The 21,052-nt window shown below is 38.1% G+C and overlaps 1 protein-coding gene across 7 annotated transcripts in view; it reads left to right on the top strand.

The window, feature by feature from the left end:
* The window catches only part of FOXP1 (forkhead box P1), a 220,418-nt gene that overhangs the window by 177,743 nt on the left and 21,623 nt on the right, over positions 1-21,052 (top strand). For all 7 annotated transcript variants that reach the window (XM_011358495.2, XM_011358493.2, XM_011358494.2 and 4 more), the window contains 2 exons: positions 69-156; positions 11,774-11,857. In XM_011358495.2, coding sequence (XP_011356797.1) covers positions 69-156; positions 11,774-11,857 — 172 coding nt within the window. The remainder of the gene's footprint in view (positions 1-68; positions 157-11,773; positions 11,858-21,052) is intronic.

Genomic DNA, 21,052 nt, shown 5'->3' with positions numbered 1-21,052 from the left:
TCCTGGTAACTTATATTTTCCTTTTTGTTTCTCCATTTCACTTAATGATTTTCTATGTATTGTTGCAGACATCTCAACAGTGAGCATGCGCTGGACGATAGAAGTACAGCTCAATGTAGAGTACAAATGCAGGTTGTACAGCAGTTAGAGCTACAGGTAAAACCCAATTTATTTTTTAATATTACCTCAGTTTTCCTCAAATTCCAAATTTCTGTAGTGTTCTGTAATGAGTTCCTCTGTACTCATTATTAAATGGAAGGTCCAAAACTTGTTGTATTTTATTTTTGTTTTATTTTATTTTATTTTATTTTAGTTTAATTTTATTTTATTTTATTCTTTGGGAAAGTTCAGCTTCAGTTCATTCTTTGGAACTGCTGCTCAGATGTTTCAAAGTTCTGTGCATCTATGCAGCCAACTCTCAGTTACCACTTTCAGCACTTCCATCTCTCTGTCATTTTCCCTCCCTCCTCTTCTCCTTTTACCTTTCTGGTTATCTGTTGTTAAAGTTCCCTAAGTTGCTAATATTATTAACCTAAAATTAGGAAGACAAGCTGGGGAGGGAGATTGAGAGCACGAATGTGAATGGAGAGAGAGCATGCGGACGTGAGCAAGACTGGGCGAGTAAGCACAATGTGAACACGTTTTCCAGAGTTAATCAGAAACTGTATGTGAATTTATTACTCATTTTTCATTGTCTTTTTTTCTCTCTGTGACAGAAAACAATCGAGAGTTCACTGCATAGGTTTTAAATACACATACGGACACACGTACACACACACAAACACACACACATATGTAAAATCTTGTATTTTGAAATCCATTGGATCATATCGAATGTATTTTATGACTAGCGAAAATAAACTTCTGCCAGTTTTCTTGTGGATCACAGTTGTGAGGAACGGGGAGGGTGGCATTTTTAATGTCGGTTCCACTTTCTGATATAACTTGTTTGTGATCCTCACCATATTTTAACAATAATTCCACTCTTGGTATAATTAATAGAAAATTTGTTTCTAAAGGTAAAAATTAGGTCAGAAATGGAGATTATTAAAATGTACAATTGCAAAAGCCTGACCCTGCAAACCCCATTTATGCAACCGAGTTCCAAAATGCGTTTGAGTGCTTGATGACTCACTGTGGCTTCTTCCTCTGGCTGGTTTAGTGTAGGCAAGAGGTTAGCCGACTAGGGGAAATTAAAACAATGTTGTACATTATATTGTTACCAGCCATCGAAAAGGCTATTTTGTATGCAAGACAGCAATGCTGAGATATATGGAGAGCCCTAGGCTAAGTACAGAAGATAATTACATTTGGAATTTTACTGAGTTAAGTCATTTACAGCTTCAAACAGTTGCAGAGAAAAATCAGGCAAAACACACTTAAACTTTTTGTTGTGACTTTTCAGAATAGAAAGGATTTTTTAAAATTAGTTATCATCTTATATGACAAATTACATTTTTTTAGTAAATTTTCTTTAGCTAGTTAATATTTTTTTCCATTCAGACCATATATATGACCTTATTAGAACAGTAGGATATTTATACAGGCAAAGGGTACATCATAAAAATCCCCAAATTTTTTATGTAAGTCTTTGTAAACATCTTTAAAGGTAACAAGTTTATTGGGAAGGAAGAAAGTAGTGTGTGTATCTCACCCGGAAAGTTCACTTATTTTGAAGTGTAGTAAGCTCTTAAAAAATTGGATTCAACAGAAAAAAAAAAAAAACAATATTGCTGTTGATACCTGAATTTGCGTGTATTTGTGGTAGTTCATAAAGTGGTACAAGTTCCTACATTTATTTATTTAGTTGATAAAATTAAATTCTTAATGATTAGCTAGAATAAATCGTTTACTAGAGTTGTTGTGCTGGTTCACTCAAGTAGGCATTCCAGACTGCAGATGTAAGTGTGGGGCCATTGTTAATTCCTCGAGAACTGATTATTCTACTTATTATTCCTCAGTCTCCACTAAGAGCAGACAGGAGAAAGGAAGGAGTTAGATCATTAATAAGTCAAGTAGTTATCTCCTGGCAACTTTAGTGTTGTTTTTTTGGTGGATGTGGCCTGGGAGTGGTACAGACTGATATAAGAATTCTTCGATTATTTGCAGATTTCATTTATTTATAGATTTCATCCTTCAGCTCTAAATTAAACTGAAGGCAGGCTTTTCAGTTTGTGATAGGAATCCAAGAAGCTCATGGGCCAGAAATTATTATGTAGTAGTTACCTGTGATGTTCCAAATAGTATTTTTGCTTGAGAATTTGCTTTACTGAAGGAAGGGACTAATTCTGAAGGGTTCAGTTTCTTCAAAGCTTGAGAGACTTGTTAGTGTTGAAATAGTGCTTGCTGAAAGCAGGAATTGACAAACTACAGACCATGGACCAAATCCCATGAGCTAAGAAAGCTTTTTACATGTTGAATAGTTGGGGAGAGAGGGTCAAAGAAGAATAAATTATATATAAATTCAAGTTTCAGTGTCCATATATAAGGTCGTATTGGCACACAGCCACACCCCTTCATTTACGAAGTATCTATGGCTGCTTTTGCATTACAACGGAAAAGTTGAGTAATTGCCAGAGTCCCTATGGCCTGCAAGACTGAAAATATTTACTATCTGGCTGGTCCTTAGAGAAGTTTGCCAAACAAACTCTGGTCAAGAGGAGCAGAGAAAACAATTTCATCACATTATTAGCAACTCGTTCCCTTATGTTCCTGGCTACCCAAAGGTCCGCTCATGTCTTCTCCTTCTTCACCTTGGTATGTAAAATTAGTCTTAGTCACCACATTGGTCAGGTTTCCTCAATAGCAGCTTCACTTCACCTGCCATTCTTTGGTGTCATGGAAAGCTGGCTGAGGAATATACATTCATTCATTCATCCATTCATCTACTCATTGATTTAGCAAATATTGCCCAGACCCAATAACATAGCAGGAACTTTGCTGGAACCACTAAGGGAATATAAGAGTGAGTAAGAGAGATAAGGCCACCCTCCTGGTTCTTAACATTCCAGAAGAAAAATAGAATTTAAATAAACAATCTTCCATTGCTGTCATCCATCAGTTGGGCAGTGCTAGCTAACATTAGAAACATGTTCAAGAGTTAGTGCTAGGCAGGGCCCAAACCATAATAGATTTTATTATTAGTTATTATTCAGTCGAATGAAATACAGAAGAAAGCGTCAACAGTTTTTAGTATTTAAAGAACCCTTGCCCTGCAATAGAATTTAGAGAAGCTCTTATCAGGAGTTGGATTGAGAGTCTTTGCGTTGCAGACCTGGCACATTTGGGAGAGTTTGGGGCAAGATACAGTTATACTCACAGCTACTCTCAATTGAGGCCTCCTATTTCTCTGATGTTCATCATTTCCATGTTTGTGCTGTCACATTTGCTATTTTATGCACCCATGTCTGGAAATGTACTTTTTAATGAACTTAACTGTCATCGTGCCTATAGAACCCGAGGTATTGGGGAAATCAGGTTCATGCAGCAGCAAGAATACTTTGAAGAGATGTTCTTGTGCTTAAACAGCCTTTCTGTCGTTTCCCACTGGCATCACCACCCCCTTCTCTCGGCAGCAGGTCAGTGTCTCACCTCATCTGGAAGGGATCCCCGGGATGTGACCAACTCTAGAGCTACTTCTCTTTCCCTTAAAGAAGTCATTTCCCAGTCTGGGGAATACCTGATCCTCCAAGTATCTCAGAGTATGTTACAAAATCACCATTTATTAATTTTTTAATTTGAAAAACATTGCACCACTTAGCACTGCAGGAAAGAGCAGTCAAGGTTTGAACAGTTCCCAAAATAGGGTGACGATATTAGAGTAAGAGAACTCTCTCCCTGCCATCCAGACTCATAAGACTTCTCTCTGCAGAACAGTACTCAGGCCTCTGGTGTTTACATCTGGGAGAGAGGTCACACGTGTGCCTCCATTGTAAAAACAAACCCAATAAGCTCAGATTGGATCTTACAGTATAGATCAGTGGAGGTTCATTATGTCCGCTGTAGAGAATCATTATGGAAAAATTCCACAGGAGAATTCAGGAGGGCAGAGTCCGTCCACCTCAGACATGACCAAAGCTTGTGAAAGCCACTGAGTGCTGTCCTGTGTACCTTTCCAGTGCATGGAATCTAAACCCTAGAAACCTCAACTCTGACCCAAACAGAAGGCCCTTGTATTTCTTACCTATAGTCAAACTTCCCTTAAAGAATTGGATGCAATTTTTTTTTTTTTTTTACTCACGTTGTTAGTTTTAGAAGATAGTGGCTAGAGAGGTTTCCCTTTGTGGTGCTATTCCACTTTGTATTGCTATTCTACTTTGTGGTGCTTTTCCACTTGAATCAAGTGGAAAAGCCTATAAGATTCTTTTGGAGAGTGTTCAGGCAGCCAGTCAGAAATCAAGGAGATAGATATGGAGTCTGAGGTAGACCTGTCTAATCAGCACTGTGCGTGAAATGCACCCGTATTTGTTTTTGTAGGAAGACATCAAAATATATAATGCATGTTTTCTTACTTAGCAGTAGATACCTTAAGTAGAGTTTGTTCATTAATGCAGTTCTCCTCTTACGCCCTGTGACCTGTCTCACTGAGCTGGGAGTGAGGGTCAGAAAGACATTTTAGTGGGCATTGCGAGCCTTTTGGAATATTTCTTACTGCATTTCATTATTAAAAGGACAGCTGTAAATTTTTTTTGACATCTTATCAATGGACTGGATGATTAACCCCAGCTATTACCTGGAAACCCAACATTGTAAACCCAAGTAGTTATATTAGGTTCTTACACTGTATACTTAGGCACATAACATGAAGACAGCTGAACACCACAGAAATCATTTGGGTCAAGGATACGGCTTTTTGAGGTCAGGGAATGCATTTTAAGATTTCATCTGTTAGATGTTCTCTTTCGACAGATTATTCCAGATGTGCAGTCATGGAAATGAGTTAGAACTGGAAAGGAAAAAAATTCCCACAGTCAATAAGCATGGTCTTATATATGTCATGAAATATACAGCTCCCTCCCCCTCAAGACAGAGAGAGTGGTTGAGACATCGGAACTGTAAATAAATTGAGAATAAGGATTTCCCATCCCAAATGCCATTGGCCAGGATTGTAAGGGAGCATTTGAACCTTCCTTGACGGTTGGGCACCTGTTGTCTACCAGACCTAGGGCCAAGGATTTAAATTCATACTGATCCAGTTACCTGGATCACTTCTCTCAACTGTCAAACTCCGGACAAGATACCATAAAAGGCATCTCAGTGGCTGGAATAGAATTCTAGTTGAGGAAAAGAGAAAACCAGTTTAACAGACAACAAGAAAAAAAAGTCTTCTGACGGACTGACCTCTCAGAAAGCTGAGACATTCATAATGTAGATACATTTTTTTTTTTTGGCCACATATACTGTATTGGTTTTAATCTGTTCTATGATAATGTGACCGTGATCAGTTGTCAGCAATCCTCTCTGGTGTGTGAAGATGGGTTTTGAATGGAAGAAAAAGAATCCTTAGAGATTTGGCATTTTATCACGTCCATGGCTCAGCATGTGTCAGGGGAACAGGTCTCAGGACAGGCTTCCTATGAACCCTCAACCTACAGACCCTTTAAAGTGGATATTGAAAGCAGCTGAGGGGAAAGGAGCCAACTTGACTGATGGGGATGATCTGCCTGGCCCAGGCAGGGGGTGGGGGTGGAGGGGTGTGTACCTTTTATTCTTTGATAAGTTTGATTCCATTCCATCACCATTTATCAAGCACCTATTGTATTCAAAGCACTGGATACAGATAAGTAAGGTGGCCTCTTCCTTCCTGTAATGTGCAATCTAGTAAGGGAGGGTAAGAGTAGCACTTCTCTAAATCCACACCAGCCAGAGCTGGAGGACAGGCATTGTGGAGGTGATCAGGAAAGGGCAATTGGCAAGGACATTCCAGACCAAGGGAGCCTGATTGTAGGGTAAGGGAGAAAGATAATAGAAAAATATGTTGTTCTTTTTAAATTGATCTGTCTGTTCAGTAGGAAATGGGGTGACCAAACATCGCATTTTGCTTACTTGGGCCTGAGCAACTCCTGGGGCTTGGGATTTTCAGTTTCAAAACTAGGAAAGTCCGGGGCAAAATGGAATGGGTTGGTTACCCTAACGATCAGTTTGAATCCATTGGCTATGGAAGAGATCTGTTTAATGCTTCATGTTCTGCTTGTAATTATTTCATAGAGGAGCTTAAAAACCATTTGAAAGGATACTTATTAAGGTCCTGCTATATGCCAAACACTGTTCTAGGGCTTCCCACCCTCAATTTCATTCAATCCTCAGAACCCTTCTGTAAGTAGATTCTACTATATTTCCTTGATCCTAAGAGTCTTCTATTTAAAGAAAAAATCTTGCATTTGGAAATTAATATGTGTCTCATGCTTAATGAGCATGTTTAATATAATATTTCTTATTGTTCTTTGAAAAGGTGTTACTAAGTGCATGGCGATCCTAACAATGATTAGCCTCTTAGAGCCAGAGAAATCATTTTCAGTGTCCGCCTTTTTACAGATGAGAAAACTGAGGTTTAGAAGGTCTACTTAACTTGTTCAAAGCCAATGGCAAATAATGGAGAGTGCTAGTTTTTACCCAGGGTCATCATGGCCCAGTGGGGTTGTGTGCATACACCCAGGAGTTACAGTTCACTGGTTTTAAAAACTTGGCTTATGGGGCCATACTGTTTTCTTTCTCATGGAGTTCTCTCCTGAGCAGTCCATGGCAGCAGGGCAAGGCTAGAGCTCAGTGATCCTGGGATCACTCCAAAGTTTTCTTCATCTACACCAGGAACTGTGAGCTCTAAGAAAATGTCAGCAGGGAAAAAAATTCACAAGTATCAATAACAGAGGGAGACATTAAGACTAACAGAAATCAGTTACTATAGGGACTTTACATGTGATTATTCTACCATTAGCACTGCTATTTATAATCACACCAGCTTCCTGGACTTTCACAAATATATAATCTATAACGTGTCCCCCTTTGCACTTTTCTAACCCCATTCAGGACATTTCCTCACGGCAGTGGCCTGCCAGAGCCTCATTCCTCTCTCTGAATAAGCTCAGAGAATGCTGGGGAAAGAGAGGTCCCGACAGCATCATAGCTTCATGTTGCCACTGCTTTGTGAGTAGAGCCAAGAAAAAGAAGAGAGAGTCTCTGGGTTTCTCACTTCCACGGTCCCTCTTTGAAAATCAAGATACTTAGTTTTCATAATTTAAAATCCTGCCTAACTCTGGGAGCATTAGAATTCCTAGACTATGACTGAGTATTAGTGTGCGTCTGCTTTAAATGTCAAGAGAGTCTTTAATAACAACATGTAAGGAATGTGAAGATGGTGACAGAATACAGTAAAAGTAGGGGAATTCTTCAATTGCGGTGAAATGAGCCATAGGTTGCCTTCCACCTGAGACCTGTAGTTGGTGTTAAAGGAATCATCTGCAAGTTTGACTGGTGCTGAGTTTCTAAGGCATGTGAATGACCATAGTTTGATAAAGTGGGTTGAAAATAACTCTTTAATAAATGCTCAGTTTGATAGAAGAATTTCATTTCTACCCCTTCCAGTCACTGCTTTTTTCCTCCTTTTCCTCTTTTCTCCTTTTGATCATGTGTACTTTAGAAACCTGTGTTAAGTAGGGATACTCTGCCTGAGCTCTGTTTGGATGGATCTTTACTGTACACAGAACTACTGAGGGAACCTGGACATCCACCGTTTAAGGCTTGCTCGGTCCATGGAAGAGAGGAGTGTCTCCTGAACCTGCCCCATTAAACGTGGACACTTGGGGTCTTTATTAAAACCACCTACTCCCAGGCCCCACTCCCCCTTGGAGTGTTGGGCTTAATTTAGATATGACTCCAGTCAGATAAGTAAAGGATAGTCATTGTACAGGAAGAATCCAGACTTGCCGACTCATATATTGGGTGCCTGCTGAAACTACGTATATGTCCCACCCCTCCCGTGGAGCGTCTACATCAGGACCTTAGTGTCGGGGGCAGGGAGGGAGGCAAATCTGTGTTTTCAGTTAGTGTCTTCAGTGTGTCTTATGGTCACATAAGTGTGGGAAAATCGGACCAAACGACACATAACTGGGATTCTAGGAGTGTTTTCTCCCCATTTCCAGTTCTATGGCCTCAGATAAGTTCACCCCGCAAGTGTCCACTTCCCTACTATAAAACACAAAAACAGGATTAGAGGACTTGAAATAGCCACAAGTCTTTGCTTCTTTGAAATCAGATGAATTACTTGGCTCCTTCTTCTCATCTGCCCTCAGTAATTCTAGTATTTTTACACATTCAAAGTCCTTTATTTATTTCAGAAGAACTTTTTTCTCACAAGTGAGAACTACCAAATTGGGCTTAAAATGATTAGTCCTCCTGACAGCATATAAAATGATTATGTTAAATGAACCCCAAACCATGTTCCATTTTTATCTGCTAAAAGAATGAGTTTAATCTCCTCAGTTTTTATCTTTGAAGATGTTGAATGGAGCTCCTAGCCTTAGGCACTCACTTATAAGTAGGTCGGAAGCAATACACATGTTCTGGTCTTTTCACAGCCTGGGCTATCTAAAATCTAATTTGAAGCCATGGTTAATAGAAGAGGGGATGACCTATATCAGCCAGTGGGGGAAAAATCATTTGCCTAGGATGAGGGAAAGATACAGTGAGAACTAAGGAGATAAATCCATAAGAAATGGGCTTCATCCTTCCTGTGCTTTCTTTTCCATTCTTTAGCGCATCAAAATTCTCTCACCAGTTAGCCCAACTGCAGACTCCATCGAACCCATGATGTTGATCCAAATTCCAAACATCTACTCAGCCAGTAGAAGTCTACATAGATTACATTGATTGAACTTTAAAAAAAAAAAAAAAAAAGATAATTTATATAATCCTCAGAACAACCCTTCAGAGTTCAGAGATTGTCATTCCATATTTAGAAGGAGAACTAAATACTTAAGGCTACATAATGTACAGCCAGAATTTGAACCCAGCCTAGCCTGATTGTTGTACCCAACTCCTTTACCCATTTTCTCTCTGCTATCGTGCTCCCTACAGAATGGGCGAATGAACTTGCTAATTTAAATAAACACCATATGGGCAGCTCTCCTTAATGTGCGGCCCATTGCCCTTTTATGTCGACATTCCTCCTGTACCCACTAGGAAAGCTTTTAGGAAGTAATTCTCTTCTGATATCACAACATTAAAATTTTTTTAAATTTGCCCACCAAATTTTTAGTTGACCCTTGGACTGATTTTCTCATCCTCCTTTTCTTTCCGTTTCATAGGATTCAGTTTATAAGGGAATGTGCTTTGCTAATATTAAATGTTTGTATTCTCATAATAATGAAAGGATGCCGTGAAAATTGACAGAGATGGTGAGCTCATGGAATGATGGCATAATAACTAATAAAGAATCTAAAAACTTTTTGAAGGACCAGTGTGTATTATAAATGCAAGACTGTAGAGTGGGGATGTGGTTTCACTAGGTATAAATGTTTAGCCTTTTGGCCTTAAAAAAACAAAGTGAATTTGACCAGGGTTTTTTTTCTTTAATTATTAAAACAGTTTGTATTAGAGCTACAATTGATGATAAAAACCCAAAACTAATTTAAGACTACATTGCATGCTAGTTTGTACTAATCAAACAAAAACAAAAACTTGGATTTTGCCTTTTTCTGTAACTTTGCCCATCTTTTTATGGTAAAGCAGCCACTATGATTGTAGAGTTGAGGTTGAGGCAAAATAAGGAACCTGGATAATTCTCAAAATGAACAGTGATGTCTAAGTAATATTCTAATGGAAAAAATAAAAACTTGCCCTGTGGCAGTGACCTCTAGGGTTATGGTTGTGGCTGTGTACTAATCTAAGTAAGTGTTTGCAACCTGATGTCACTACCTTTGACCAGTAAAAGGTCAGCCCGGTAAACATCTAGATAGAATATAGAAGTAATGATTCCTTTTGATGCTGAGAATTTGGATTTCTTTCTACTTTGGTCTTTATAATTACTGTATCGACAATGTTTACCCCAAAATTAAGTCACAATTAATATTCGTCAGATTCTTCAGTAATTATCACCTCTCAGCCTTTAATTTATAATATTCACTATGGCAGACTACTTCTTGTTTTCGAAAAGAAAGATGCCTTAATTCCTTCTGCCCCATGATAATTTTAAAACAAAACATTTTTTTAAAATTAAGAATGTGTTCATTTTAACATCAAAAAACTTAGAACACTTACATAAAAAACAAATATAGAAAAATGACATTGCTAACATTTTAATTGTTCTAACCAAGCCACTTTGGAAAAAGATGCTCTGAACACACAACATAATTCTTGTAGCATTATGTTGTGTGTTCAGAGCATCTTTTACTTTGGCTGTCAATAACTTACTGAGGAACAGAATGAATAACATAAAGTGGCTCCTAATATGGTATCATATTCATTTCCTGTTTGTTGAAAGATAAATGCTAACACTGTAAAGCTTTTTTTTTTTTTCTTAATTTATTTCTCCCTGAACCACAAGGGAATAAAAAGAAAAAAAAAAAAAATCCAATGTGATATGACTTGAGACTGAGTCATCCATTTAGAATAAGCTGAGAGCTTTTTCTCTCTTGCTTTTGTGCCCTTTCTCTTTCCTCTGCTTTCCCCCAGTTCCTGAAACACTTTTCTCCCTTAGAAATACCTTTATTTTAAAAAGTCTTGATTTTTATTTTGGAATCATTTTAGACGTTAGAAAAATGATGTTTCAAAGGTTTAAAGTTAATTATGTGACGTAAAAGGAATGAGTCCCTCCTCATTTCTGACTTACTCCCTCTCTCACCTTCCCCTCTTCCCCCTCTCCCCCCTCTCCCCCCTCCCTCCCTCTCTCTCATGAATCTCTTACACATTTTCCCAAAATTCCACAGCTGTTTTCTTAACTATATCATTATCTTTTGGGGATATACTTCCCACTTGTTTTACAGGGGTTATTACTATATGTCCCCTATGCCCAACTGTCTTGAACTATCAAAAATATGTTAAAACAGTCCAAGCAAGCATAAGCAAACACTTGATAAATAATATTTGAGTACCTGCCATATACATCAGAAACGTCTATGTTTTCAGAACATAATTTTCTGTAGAATGAGGAGACTTCCGTTTTTGTTAAAATGAGACTAGCACATAGTAGGTACTCACATATTGAATAAATGAATAAGCTTATTCTGCTTTGATTTGAAAATGGGAAGCTGTCAACCCGGCAGCCCCACGTCTGTCCTGCTAATAATATTGCTTGCCAGCACTGTCTTAATCTATTCCTACTTGTTAGGAAAGATGAAGTTAATTTTGCATAAATGTACCCATCTGTCTAGGAGTTTCTCCACAACCACAACAGAGGACTTTATGAGTTTTAGCTACCTAGCTCATTTTCCTTTGACTTCCTTATGAATAAGGTTGGTTAATAGGCATGATTCACGTTTTTGTCTTTTAGCTGTCTGTGTCACATGGGACTCCTTGGTGCCAGCAGGTCTAGAACTTCCCTGTTAAAGGCTGATGTATCTTGTGTTGAGAAATCTCACACGGGTACCTCCAGTTGCTTGGAGTTTGGCAGTGGTCATATAGATTTCAAAATGATTAAGCAATGAAAAAGATTGGTCATGTGTGATGGTGTCATAACTTAGTTGGGAATACGTGTCATTTTGGATTTAATGGTAGCTACTAGTAATACCATATTCCATACTGTGGTCAAAGAAATAACAAAGCATTTTCTCCCTACTAGCTTGCAAAAGACAAAGAGCGCCTGCAAGCCATGATGACCCATCTGCACGTGAAGTCTACGGAACCCAAAGCCGCCCCTCAGCCAGTAAGTACTGAGCTACACCAAGGGGAAGAACCTGTCTGTTTCTTCTTTGCTTCCACACCCCAAGCGTAGGAAGGAGCACAGGCTACTCTGGTAATAGTGAAGGCTTAAGTCAAGTTGACTGTTTTTAACCTTTTATAAAGAGGGCACTGTTGCTAGGCATTTAGGGAAATACAGGATGATGCAGACACAGTTCTGTTCTTTAGGCCCAAACAAACAGCTCTTCTTTGGGACAGATAATGGATGCTACACCAAGGTACTAAAGTATATCATGAGAGCTCCGCGGGAGACGGGGATGGAGTTGATGAGGGGCAGGGGGAGCTTTCAGAGTGGTGATAATGCAGAGAGACGACAGCTAGATCATGAACGCAGGAGACAAAGGCATTTCAGCCTGAGGAAGCTGAGAGACAGGATGAGAAAAGGAGCGAGGGATAGTCTAGTCTAACTGTAACGGAGGAAGGAGACACACTGTCGGAATAGAGGCTAAAATTATGGAGAGCATCTAATGGTGACTAAAGACTTTGAAATGAACATTACTCCTTCACAGGAGACCAAAGGTGGTACACTGAAATTATATTTAACTAGGAATCTCCTGTTTTTTGCTTTGTTCTTTTACTTGACCTCGAAGAGTGCCTTCCAAGCACAAACAGTTAACATCAAAGCAGAAGGATGGTATCTGCAACTCCTGTCTTGGGCCTCGTTCCTTTTTATAAATTGATCTCTTTAACAGTTGTATTTCTCATATACCTATATATTTCTAAAAATCTCCTAGTAGCTTCAACTGATTATTCAAAATGGAGAGTTGCTTTGCTTCTTGATTTTTAAGATTTGTAAAATTTAAAGGTACACTGCCTTTATTTGATTTTGCATGGAGTCACTGTGTGAAAATTAATTGAGCGTTGACAATCTATAGTTAGTACCAGCAATTTTAATCAATATGCAATGATGCAGCATAATGGCAAAGTATTGGTTTATCTGTTTTGACTGATTTTTTTCTATAAATAAAGCAAACATACACCCATATATGTATGATTTATGGTGATAGAAATAAAACGGAGTCAGACTATTAACCCAGCAAATATGGTAGCCTGCCAAGATGCAGTTGGCAGACAAAATTAATGTCTGAAACAGAACACATTACTGAGATATAGGACATAAAATCATTAAATACTTTGCACATCCATTTTCACTCAGAAAGAGCCCTTAGTTTCCATATATTTTGCAGTAAATGGCTGGAGGACTGAATGTGTCGGCTACCAAAAAGAAAGGGAAGAAAAAAGAGACCGGCCATTCAGTGTATTGTGGAATTAGTAGTCAACTCTACTATTCCTGCAATTTCTATCAGTTCCTCCTCTGAAGGGAATAACATGAACTGAACTGAGCAAATTGGTGAGACCCTGAAAAGACTAAGTTCTCCAATGGACATAACCAATTGCTTAAGAAACTGATCACCTTTGACCTCTGAAAGTCTTCATATGGCTTTTGTTTGTAGGGAAATGGTTCTCGGGATGAAGGGGTTGAGTCTTTAAACCTAGCAACAAGAGAGAGCATAAGATTATCTTCTGTTTCCTCCATGAACAAAAGCCAATGATAGAATAATGTTTGGACTCTAGGAATGGACTCATTTTGGATCATGAGGCTTCGTGGAGGGAGGAGGAGGAGAGAGAAGACTAGAGAAAGACTTGCAGAACCCCAGGTGGCACTCAGTGAGGGATGAGGCTGGGTGTTGGCTGGGAGTGCCATATGTGTAAGCCTACACAGGCCACGCAAGAACTGTTGGGAATCTCCACGAGGACCAGTGTTAAGCAGTCGGTAAACAGGGGAAAGCAGTCCTGGGGGAAATGCACAAGGAAGGAAGGTTTGTCTTGATTACTATTTAAAAAAAAAAAATCGTTTTACATTCTAGAAAATTATAACTTTGAAGGGGACCTCCTACTAAATTTATTTTTAACTACTCTATTGAAAATTCTCTACCACTAGTCAACATTATCTCTTAGTAGCTCAGCACAGTATTTCTTTATTAAAAGAAATAGGCACGAATATTTTTGACTGAAAAATTAATAGCTTTTGAATTCATACACAGCAGGTTTTCTTTTGCAAAGAAGTCCAATATCGCTGCACAGCACTTCTATAACCATTTATTTAGAGTCCAAGTCAAACCTTTGACAGCTAGAGCAGCGCTACAAGCCAATATAAAGAACTCCAAGATGTAAACCAACAATAGGCCGTCTGTGTGAGGTTTGCCATTGTCAAATACATAGATTGTTTGGATTAGTTTATGTAAATGTACTGTTGTATTACCCTTTGGAAAAAAAAAAAAAGATCACATTTGTGTATGAAAAGTGGTTCCCTTCACAGGCAGCATTATAAATTCCTTATCCTTTAACTTACATGTAAGAAGTAAAAATTGGTGCCTGACAAGTAGATATTGTGTGACACTCTGTTGCTGGAGTGAACCTGCCTTCTTTTCATTTATTGGAAAATAGAAAATTTTATTATAGATACCATCTTATAAATCAGGAATTATTAAAATATGTATAGGTGAGGCATTGGAAAATTAATTATAAGAGGTAGACGTGTAATGTTTTGCATAAATTTTCACTTCTTTGCCCCCCCAAAAAAGGTAAAGAAAAAAAAAAGACACACACACACAGCAAATCCTTGATTCTTTCAACTTTAGTGATACAGAGGTTTCTGTTGTTCAGTTCTGAAATGCAAAATATTCCCGTTTACCTGTAATTAATTAATTCATTTCACCTAAATTATAGAATCCACAGTGTTTGTTCAAATAAGTATTCTAGAATCTTTGATTTGAAATAAGTAATCACTTATAAATGATAACCATAGATGGGGACTTCAGTGTTGCAGCCTTGCCAGTAAATTTATGAAGGTTTTTTTTTTTTTTTCCATTTCTGTTTAAAGGGACTTCATGTTTATTTTTAAAATCTTAGTTACTAAGTGATAGAATGCTCTGCTGTAAATGTTGCTTTTCACTAAATGCCATTTGGGTGGTAAGTGTCATTTGTTGTATCCAGTCATCCACCAAGTTCCCATTTTTTTCCATCAAAAAAAAAAACAAAACTGCAAAAACCTTCTTGGATTGTTCTTACACCAACTCATAGATGCATTTTCTGGATGTTGTGGAACTTGTCACATTTGGATAGTTAGAGGATACGCTTTTCTCAGGACAGATCCCAAGTTTTTAGGTATGGATCTGAGCTCTCCCACACTAGGAGAACTGGAATAGGTGAACTGGAATATCAGTGCACAGTCTTCTTAGTTTTTGGACACCTTCAATAGCATCTCTTCCTGCTTACTGTAAAATCTTTTAAACCGAAAAAATTTACCGAAGACTCAAACTGCAGGTTGTTTTTGGAAAGGGATTTCCTGCATTTAAAATCCAGTTATTATTGTATCAACAAATACTTATTGGGCACGCTACATAAAAACAGTAGTAAATTAAGCTAGAGACATCCCTGCCATTAAAGTATTTGGAGGCCTGGGAGACAAACTAACAAATACACACATGCAACACTGTCTTATATGCTCACTGCATGAGTCATGCTATGTGTGAGTAGAATAACTGAGCTATTATGGTGGGGTCCAGGAAGAGTTCTGGAAAAAATAATTTCTAAGATGAAACCTAAATTAACAGGAAGAAATGGAAAGAAGTCAGCTTCATGAATCTTTCTTGGGGTAAGAGTAGGTCCTTGTATCCATGTGTCTGAGGAAGGGAGCTGGGAGAGGAAGGTGTGTAATGAGGATCAGTGCTGAGGAAGTTAAGGAATAGCCAACATCAGCTTTTCATACTTTTAATTTTATTAAAGATGGGCCCTGCATGGAAAAGGAATGAAAATTGACCAGAGCAGCTTAGCTGTATGTCCTAGCAGTTGAGCACATGCAATGGGAAAACCCTTTCTTGATATATGTTCAGAATAGGCAAATTTAAAAGATTCTTCTTTTTTCCATGTTATGAGGAGCAAAAGTGAAAAATTGGACAATAGTAAACTATCATAATGAGTGTGATTAATATCCTTTTGTTCTAAACTCATAATATTCTCAAAGTAAACATCAGAATGGACTGCTCGTGGGATAATGTCTCCGTGCTTACTCTGTGGAGAGTTTGCTGAGATACTTCCTTGGAGGGAGGAGTAACTCAGAGGACAAAACAATAACAACAACAAAAAGAAATGTGTCTGTGTTATGACCTTATTAAGTTGTTAAGGATATTTGAGAAAGACTTCACTATCATTTCAGAAAAATCACATTTTTTATATAATACTGAGTACATGAGAAGTGTACTTTGCTTTTAGGGTATTCCTACACACCAGGGAAAAACCCCTGATCCTAGAGAAACCATATTCTTTCAGATCTGGTGGGCAAGTAATTATAGTGAGGGCAGTATACCCTCTTTATGAAAATGTTACAAAACACTTAGATGATCTTGAATATTTGAAGTGAAATGCAGTATTAGATTTTCTTTTCTTACGCATTCTCTTTTCCTCTAATCACAGCAATTAGAACTGTTTTGAAGTAGTTTTTAGCTACTATAACAACAGAGTACTCCCTGTCTGGAAAAAAGGGGGTCTTTTAACTCTTAAGGAAATGTCTGACCCACTTGGGCTGCTGCAGCTTTGCTTTAGATTTGGGAAAATAATATTAGGCAGTTATAAAAGGAGATTCTCAAACACAGCACACACAAGCTTTCTTTATATACTGTTTCTCATTAAGTCATCAAGTCGACTCAGTACCAGTTTTTTGTTTTTAGTATCACTGTCAATGACACCACCTTCTCAGTCATTGCTTTCCACCAGCACCCTCTCTAATACAGTAACAGGACCAGGGTGAGATGGCCAAGGAAGGCAAAGGCTGGGAACAAAAGCCTCCCGCTGCCACCCCCTGTCCTAGGCTCCTCACAGTCGTGGGAATGGCCCTTGAGCCTCTTAGGCCTTTTCTGAACGTGAGTGAGTGAGTTATGTATAGAGACTGTGCGGTTAAAGCAGGGCTTGGGCCCGCTCAGGACAGTAAAACCAACAGCAGAGAAACCAGTTCTGTAAGCCTGAAAGCTCCTACTACGCAGCTAGGCCTCTTGGTATTTTGGTTTCAGGTTTGTCTTTTGTTCTCAGAATGTTTTCGTGTGAGGCAAGAGTACAAACAAAAATAAAAATGAGTTCTTATGGGAATACTTAACGACAAGTCTGTTTCTGTCTGGGGTTTACATCAGCGGTTTGTTTATTTTTTGAAAATGTGAGTGACTCATCATCTTTAAAAGAGAGAGGAGTTCACTGTTTAAAAACGAAAGATTAATCTTTTTGAAGAAGGGCTAACCAGAGTATTAGGTAGCTGTGACAGTTCCAGTAGTTCGGATGGGTAAGATTTCCAGGAGAATCCTTCTGCAGCTGAACTGGGGGATGAGACGATGGTTGAGAGCACACATAAGTTTAAAAAAATAAAATCCTCCAGCAATTTTAAGTGACATAAGAATTTAACTTTTGGCCAGAGTTTCAAAGAGATTATCTTTGCCGAAATCATCACATGATGGAAACTTGCCATGTAACAAATATCAGAGTTACTAACTTTTCTAAACATAGCAACTTCTTTTTAAATAGTAACTGAGCACAATTAGAAAAATAGGAAAAGAAATCTTCCCAGTCCAGTCCCTTCCTGCTTCATGCCTTGGAAAAAAATTATCTTTTAAAACTTTAACTACAGTCAGAAACACGAAGCACATGTGCTTTCATTTCTAATTGATGATTATATTAAGTTTTAATAGTTGACAATTAAGATGAATATTTTAAGATTACAGCAAAACCCACACCGTTCCCAATTTGCTCTTCTGTTCTAAGTCTGTAATTAATTTTTTGGTCCACTTTTTTCATAGTGACCTTAATTAAAAGAGCAGGTTTGAACACAGAGCCTGTTTTGAATCCTTCCCCATGCTCCATCTTATCTCTCCCTTGTGACCTTCTTCCCCAAGATGGTTTCTCCTCAAGACAAGCATGTGATCATCAAACAAAAGTTTAAAAGTTAAGAAACTTATATAGCAGTTGACAAGGTTGACATTTCATTAACTTGTTGGTTCAGCCTTCAAATGATTTCACAAGGAGAAGCACCCTCTGTTTGGAGTTTACAGCTTTTTGTTCTTCCTTCCCTCACAGGCTACAGTCATGTTTAATTTGGAATCTGGGCTCCTTTGGCAAATTAGCAATTAGAACAATTTTGTGGGAATATGTATATGTGTCATTAGTTTTCCTGCAAATTAATAGCAAGGGCAGAGGTCGGGCAGAAATTTTCCACTTGACTGCAGTCTCTCTATTGAGACTTGGCACTTGGTCTTGGAATGGCCACAGCTGCTCTCAGCCACCCTCTTCCTCTAGGAACTGTCTTTTAATTAGTTTACCTCATAGCCATCATTACAAATATTACTGCCTCCCCTCCTCGAAATAAAATTACTGTTTCTACAAAATATTCCAGTGACATCTTGCACCACTGCACATTGATGGTGGGGTCACTTGAATGCAGCATTTAATCATTAGATCACCTCCATCTACGTCTCCTAATTAGAGTCCTTACAATACATTTTTATCTGGTAATTAGCTGAGATTGGCTGCTTCCTCTGTGGCTTATTAGAGACAGCCCAGCAGTGGGTGTGAATCACGGTGTCATTTGTCAAGCCTGGTAAGCCCCCTTCTCTGCTCTCTTCTGGCTTAGTGTTTATTTCCACTTGCTACCTATGTTCAGAAGCCTCCAGCAAATTCTGAATCTTTTTCTTCATGGATCATGCTAACTTGGAGGGATTTTATTTTTCACTGCTGCTTTTTGGGTAGAAGCAGTACAAGTGGTGAGACTTCCGTAAAAGCTACAAGAGTCAGATTCTTTCTATATTTTATGACATCATACCCTGTGACTTATCTACTATTCCTGTATGTGAGCCCCCAAAAAGATGGGTTTGCACTTGCTGAATGTTTACATGAGTTTTGATTTTAGACTAGAACCCAGTGGACTTGGTGATCTTTATCACAAAACTGGAAAGGAGCACACGTATTTCTTAAGGACATTGTATTGATATTATTTTCACTGCATTTTAAGAAAGTCGTGGCGTTTAGGGTAATGTTTGTAAACTGGAAAGAGAAGCCAAAAAGTAAGGTTGGTCCTCAGAATTGTTTTATGGTAATTGCGCACATTTTCCTTAGCTATTGTCTGCAATTGATGGTAAGCTCTTCAAGGGTAGCAACTGCATGTTCTCTTCCTGTTTTTGTCAGTTCAATTCCAGATGCCTTGAATTTGCTCAGTAATATTTATTGAATGTCATTTAAAAGCAGGGATAAGAGCTGTTCACCGAATCCTTTCCAAAAAGGAGCCTACAGAAAAATGAAACTGGTTGGTGTTTCTTTTTCTCATTAACTGAGTATAAGAAGAAGATTATACAAAACGCCTTGAATCACAAGTGTGTGCTTGACTTTGGGTCCAGGTTGTAAATATGGACAAGTTATTTAATCTCCCATGAGCCTCAGTTTGCTTATCTGTAAAGTATGAGTGATAACATCTCGAGTATTAGTGATGGTATGAGAATTAAGCAAAACCACACAGTGGCAGGTGGTTTGCAACATGGTTTTTACAAATGGTATCCATGACTTTCCAGAGCGTTCCGATATTCTTAGGCATAGCAGCATCTGAATTGTAAAAGCTTTTGCATATTTATGGGCTTTAGTCTTCGGTGTATTAATGTCTTTGCTTGGGCTGATGCTTATACGTACTGTTCCTGCAGTTGGTCAGTGATAAAGGTTCGAGGCAAGGAAGAGGTCAGCCCCATCCTTCCCACTTGGCTCTTTTTCAGCCTTCCTTCTTGATCCATCCTATGGCTGCGACTTTGAACTGCTAGCAGTTAGTTTGCAAATGTGTGTCATGAAGTCAGGTTTCCAGCACTAATAAAAAAGCACCTCACAGCATCTACCCAGCTTACCTGGGGATTTGTAAGGGTAGTGCTGTCTCCATAGCTTGTTCTTCTTAGGCATTGGGGAAGGGGACAGGACTCTGTTGTTGGCTGAGTCGGCGTTTCAGGGGAAAGGAAGATAAAAAAGAAAGTACAACTGAATGCAACCCAGCATTCAGTTTCCAGCACCCTATTTACATTTTTCCATTAATATTTCCCTAATGATATTTGATCTTTCTTTTCTTCAAATTTATTGCCTTTTTATGGAACCATCCTAAACATATTAGAGAAGTTTCTTGTGGCCTTTTTCATTACTAGAGTATGAGTAAGGTTGAGTCCTCTCAATAAATTGGAACTCTCTTTTAATATGTTCTTTGATTATGATCTCAGAAGAATCTCATTTTCAGTACCTTTCACAAATAATGCCTTTTTCTAGGTCTATCACAATGGTGAGATAGACTTATTTTGTTAAGTGCTTAGTTTGAAATCTGGTTTGAGAAAATGTTACCAAGTAAGCCTTCTCTGCCTAAGTTTCTTGGATCTGGGCCAACTGTACGTATCTGAGATGGTAATTCTCTGTAGATTTTAATAAATATGTTGAAAACGATCAAGGTCTTCACCATTGCCAGACTTGTATTTCTGTAACAATAAATTTTGGGAAAGGAGGGGACAAGCCAGTTTTTCCAGTATTAATAAGAGAAGCACTTCAAGGTGAAAGTGTTAGACTGATGGAAAGAAAGAAAAAGAATCAAAACAGTACTATTATTGATTTCCATGGATACTACTTCAAATAAATAATCATCACTTTCTTATTCAATGCAGTAGATTATTCCATTATAATACTGAACATTTGAAACTTGAGGAAAAAAACAACAAAAATTTTATAGTTCCAGATTTCTCATATGCTGTGTTCTTTTTAAATTAATATATTCCAATCCTCTATTTCATAGACTTGAATGAAGATTACACATAAAGCTTTCATAAAGATTATTCTCTACCAACTGATAGAACACAATAATGGTTTACAGGATCAGTGCCACTTTTTATAATTCGAGTCATAGGCCAAATACATGTGTGGTAGTTCCCATCCAAGAAGTTTCATTATGAAGTTGAGTAGCCAATCCCTGTGCTGTACAGTATGGTGGCCACTGGTAACGTGGCTGTCTAAACCTAAATTCATTAAAATTAAATAAAGGTTTAATTTTTATAAAAACTAAGTAAAAACAGTTCCTCCCTTATGCTAGAACAGCGCTGAAAGTTCTTTT

The sequence above is a fragment of the Pteropus vampyrus genome, unplaced genomic scaffold (assembly GCF_000151845.1).
Source record: "Pteropus vampyrus isolate Shadow unplaced genomic scaffold, Pvam_2.0 Scaffold41, whole genome shotgun sequence".
NCBI classification, from domain to species: Eukaryota; Metazoa; Chordata; class Mammalia; order Chiroptera; family Pteropodidae; genus Pteropus; species Pteropus vampyrus.
Note: the sequence above shows the minus strand (reverse complement) of the source record. Positions and strands in the feature narration are given on the sequence as shown.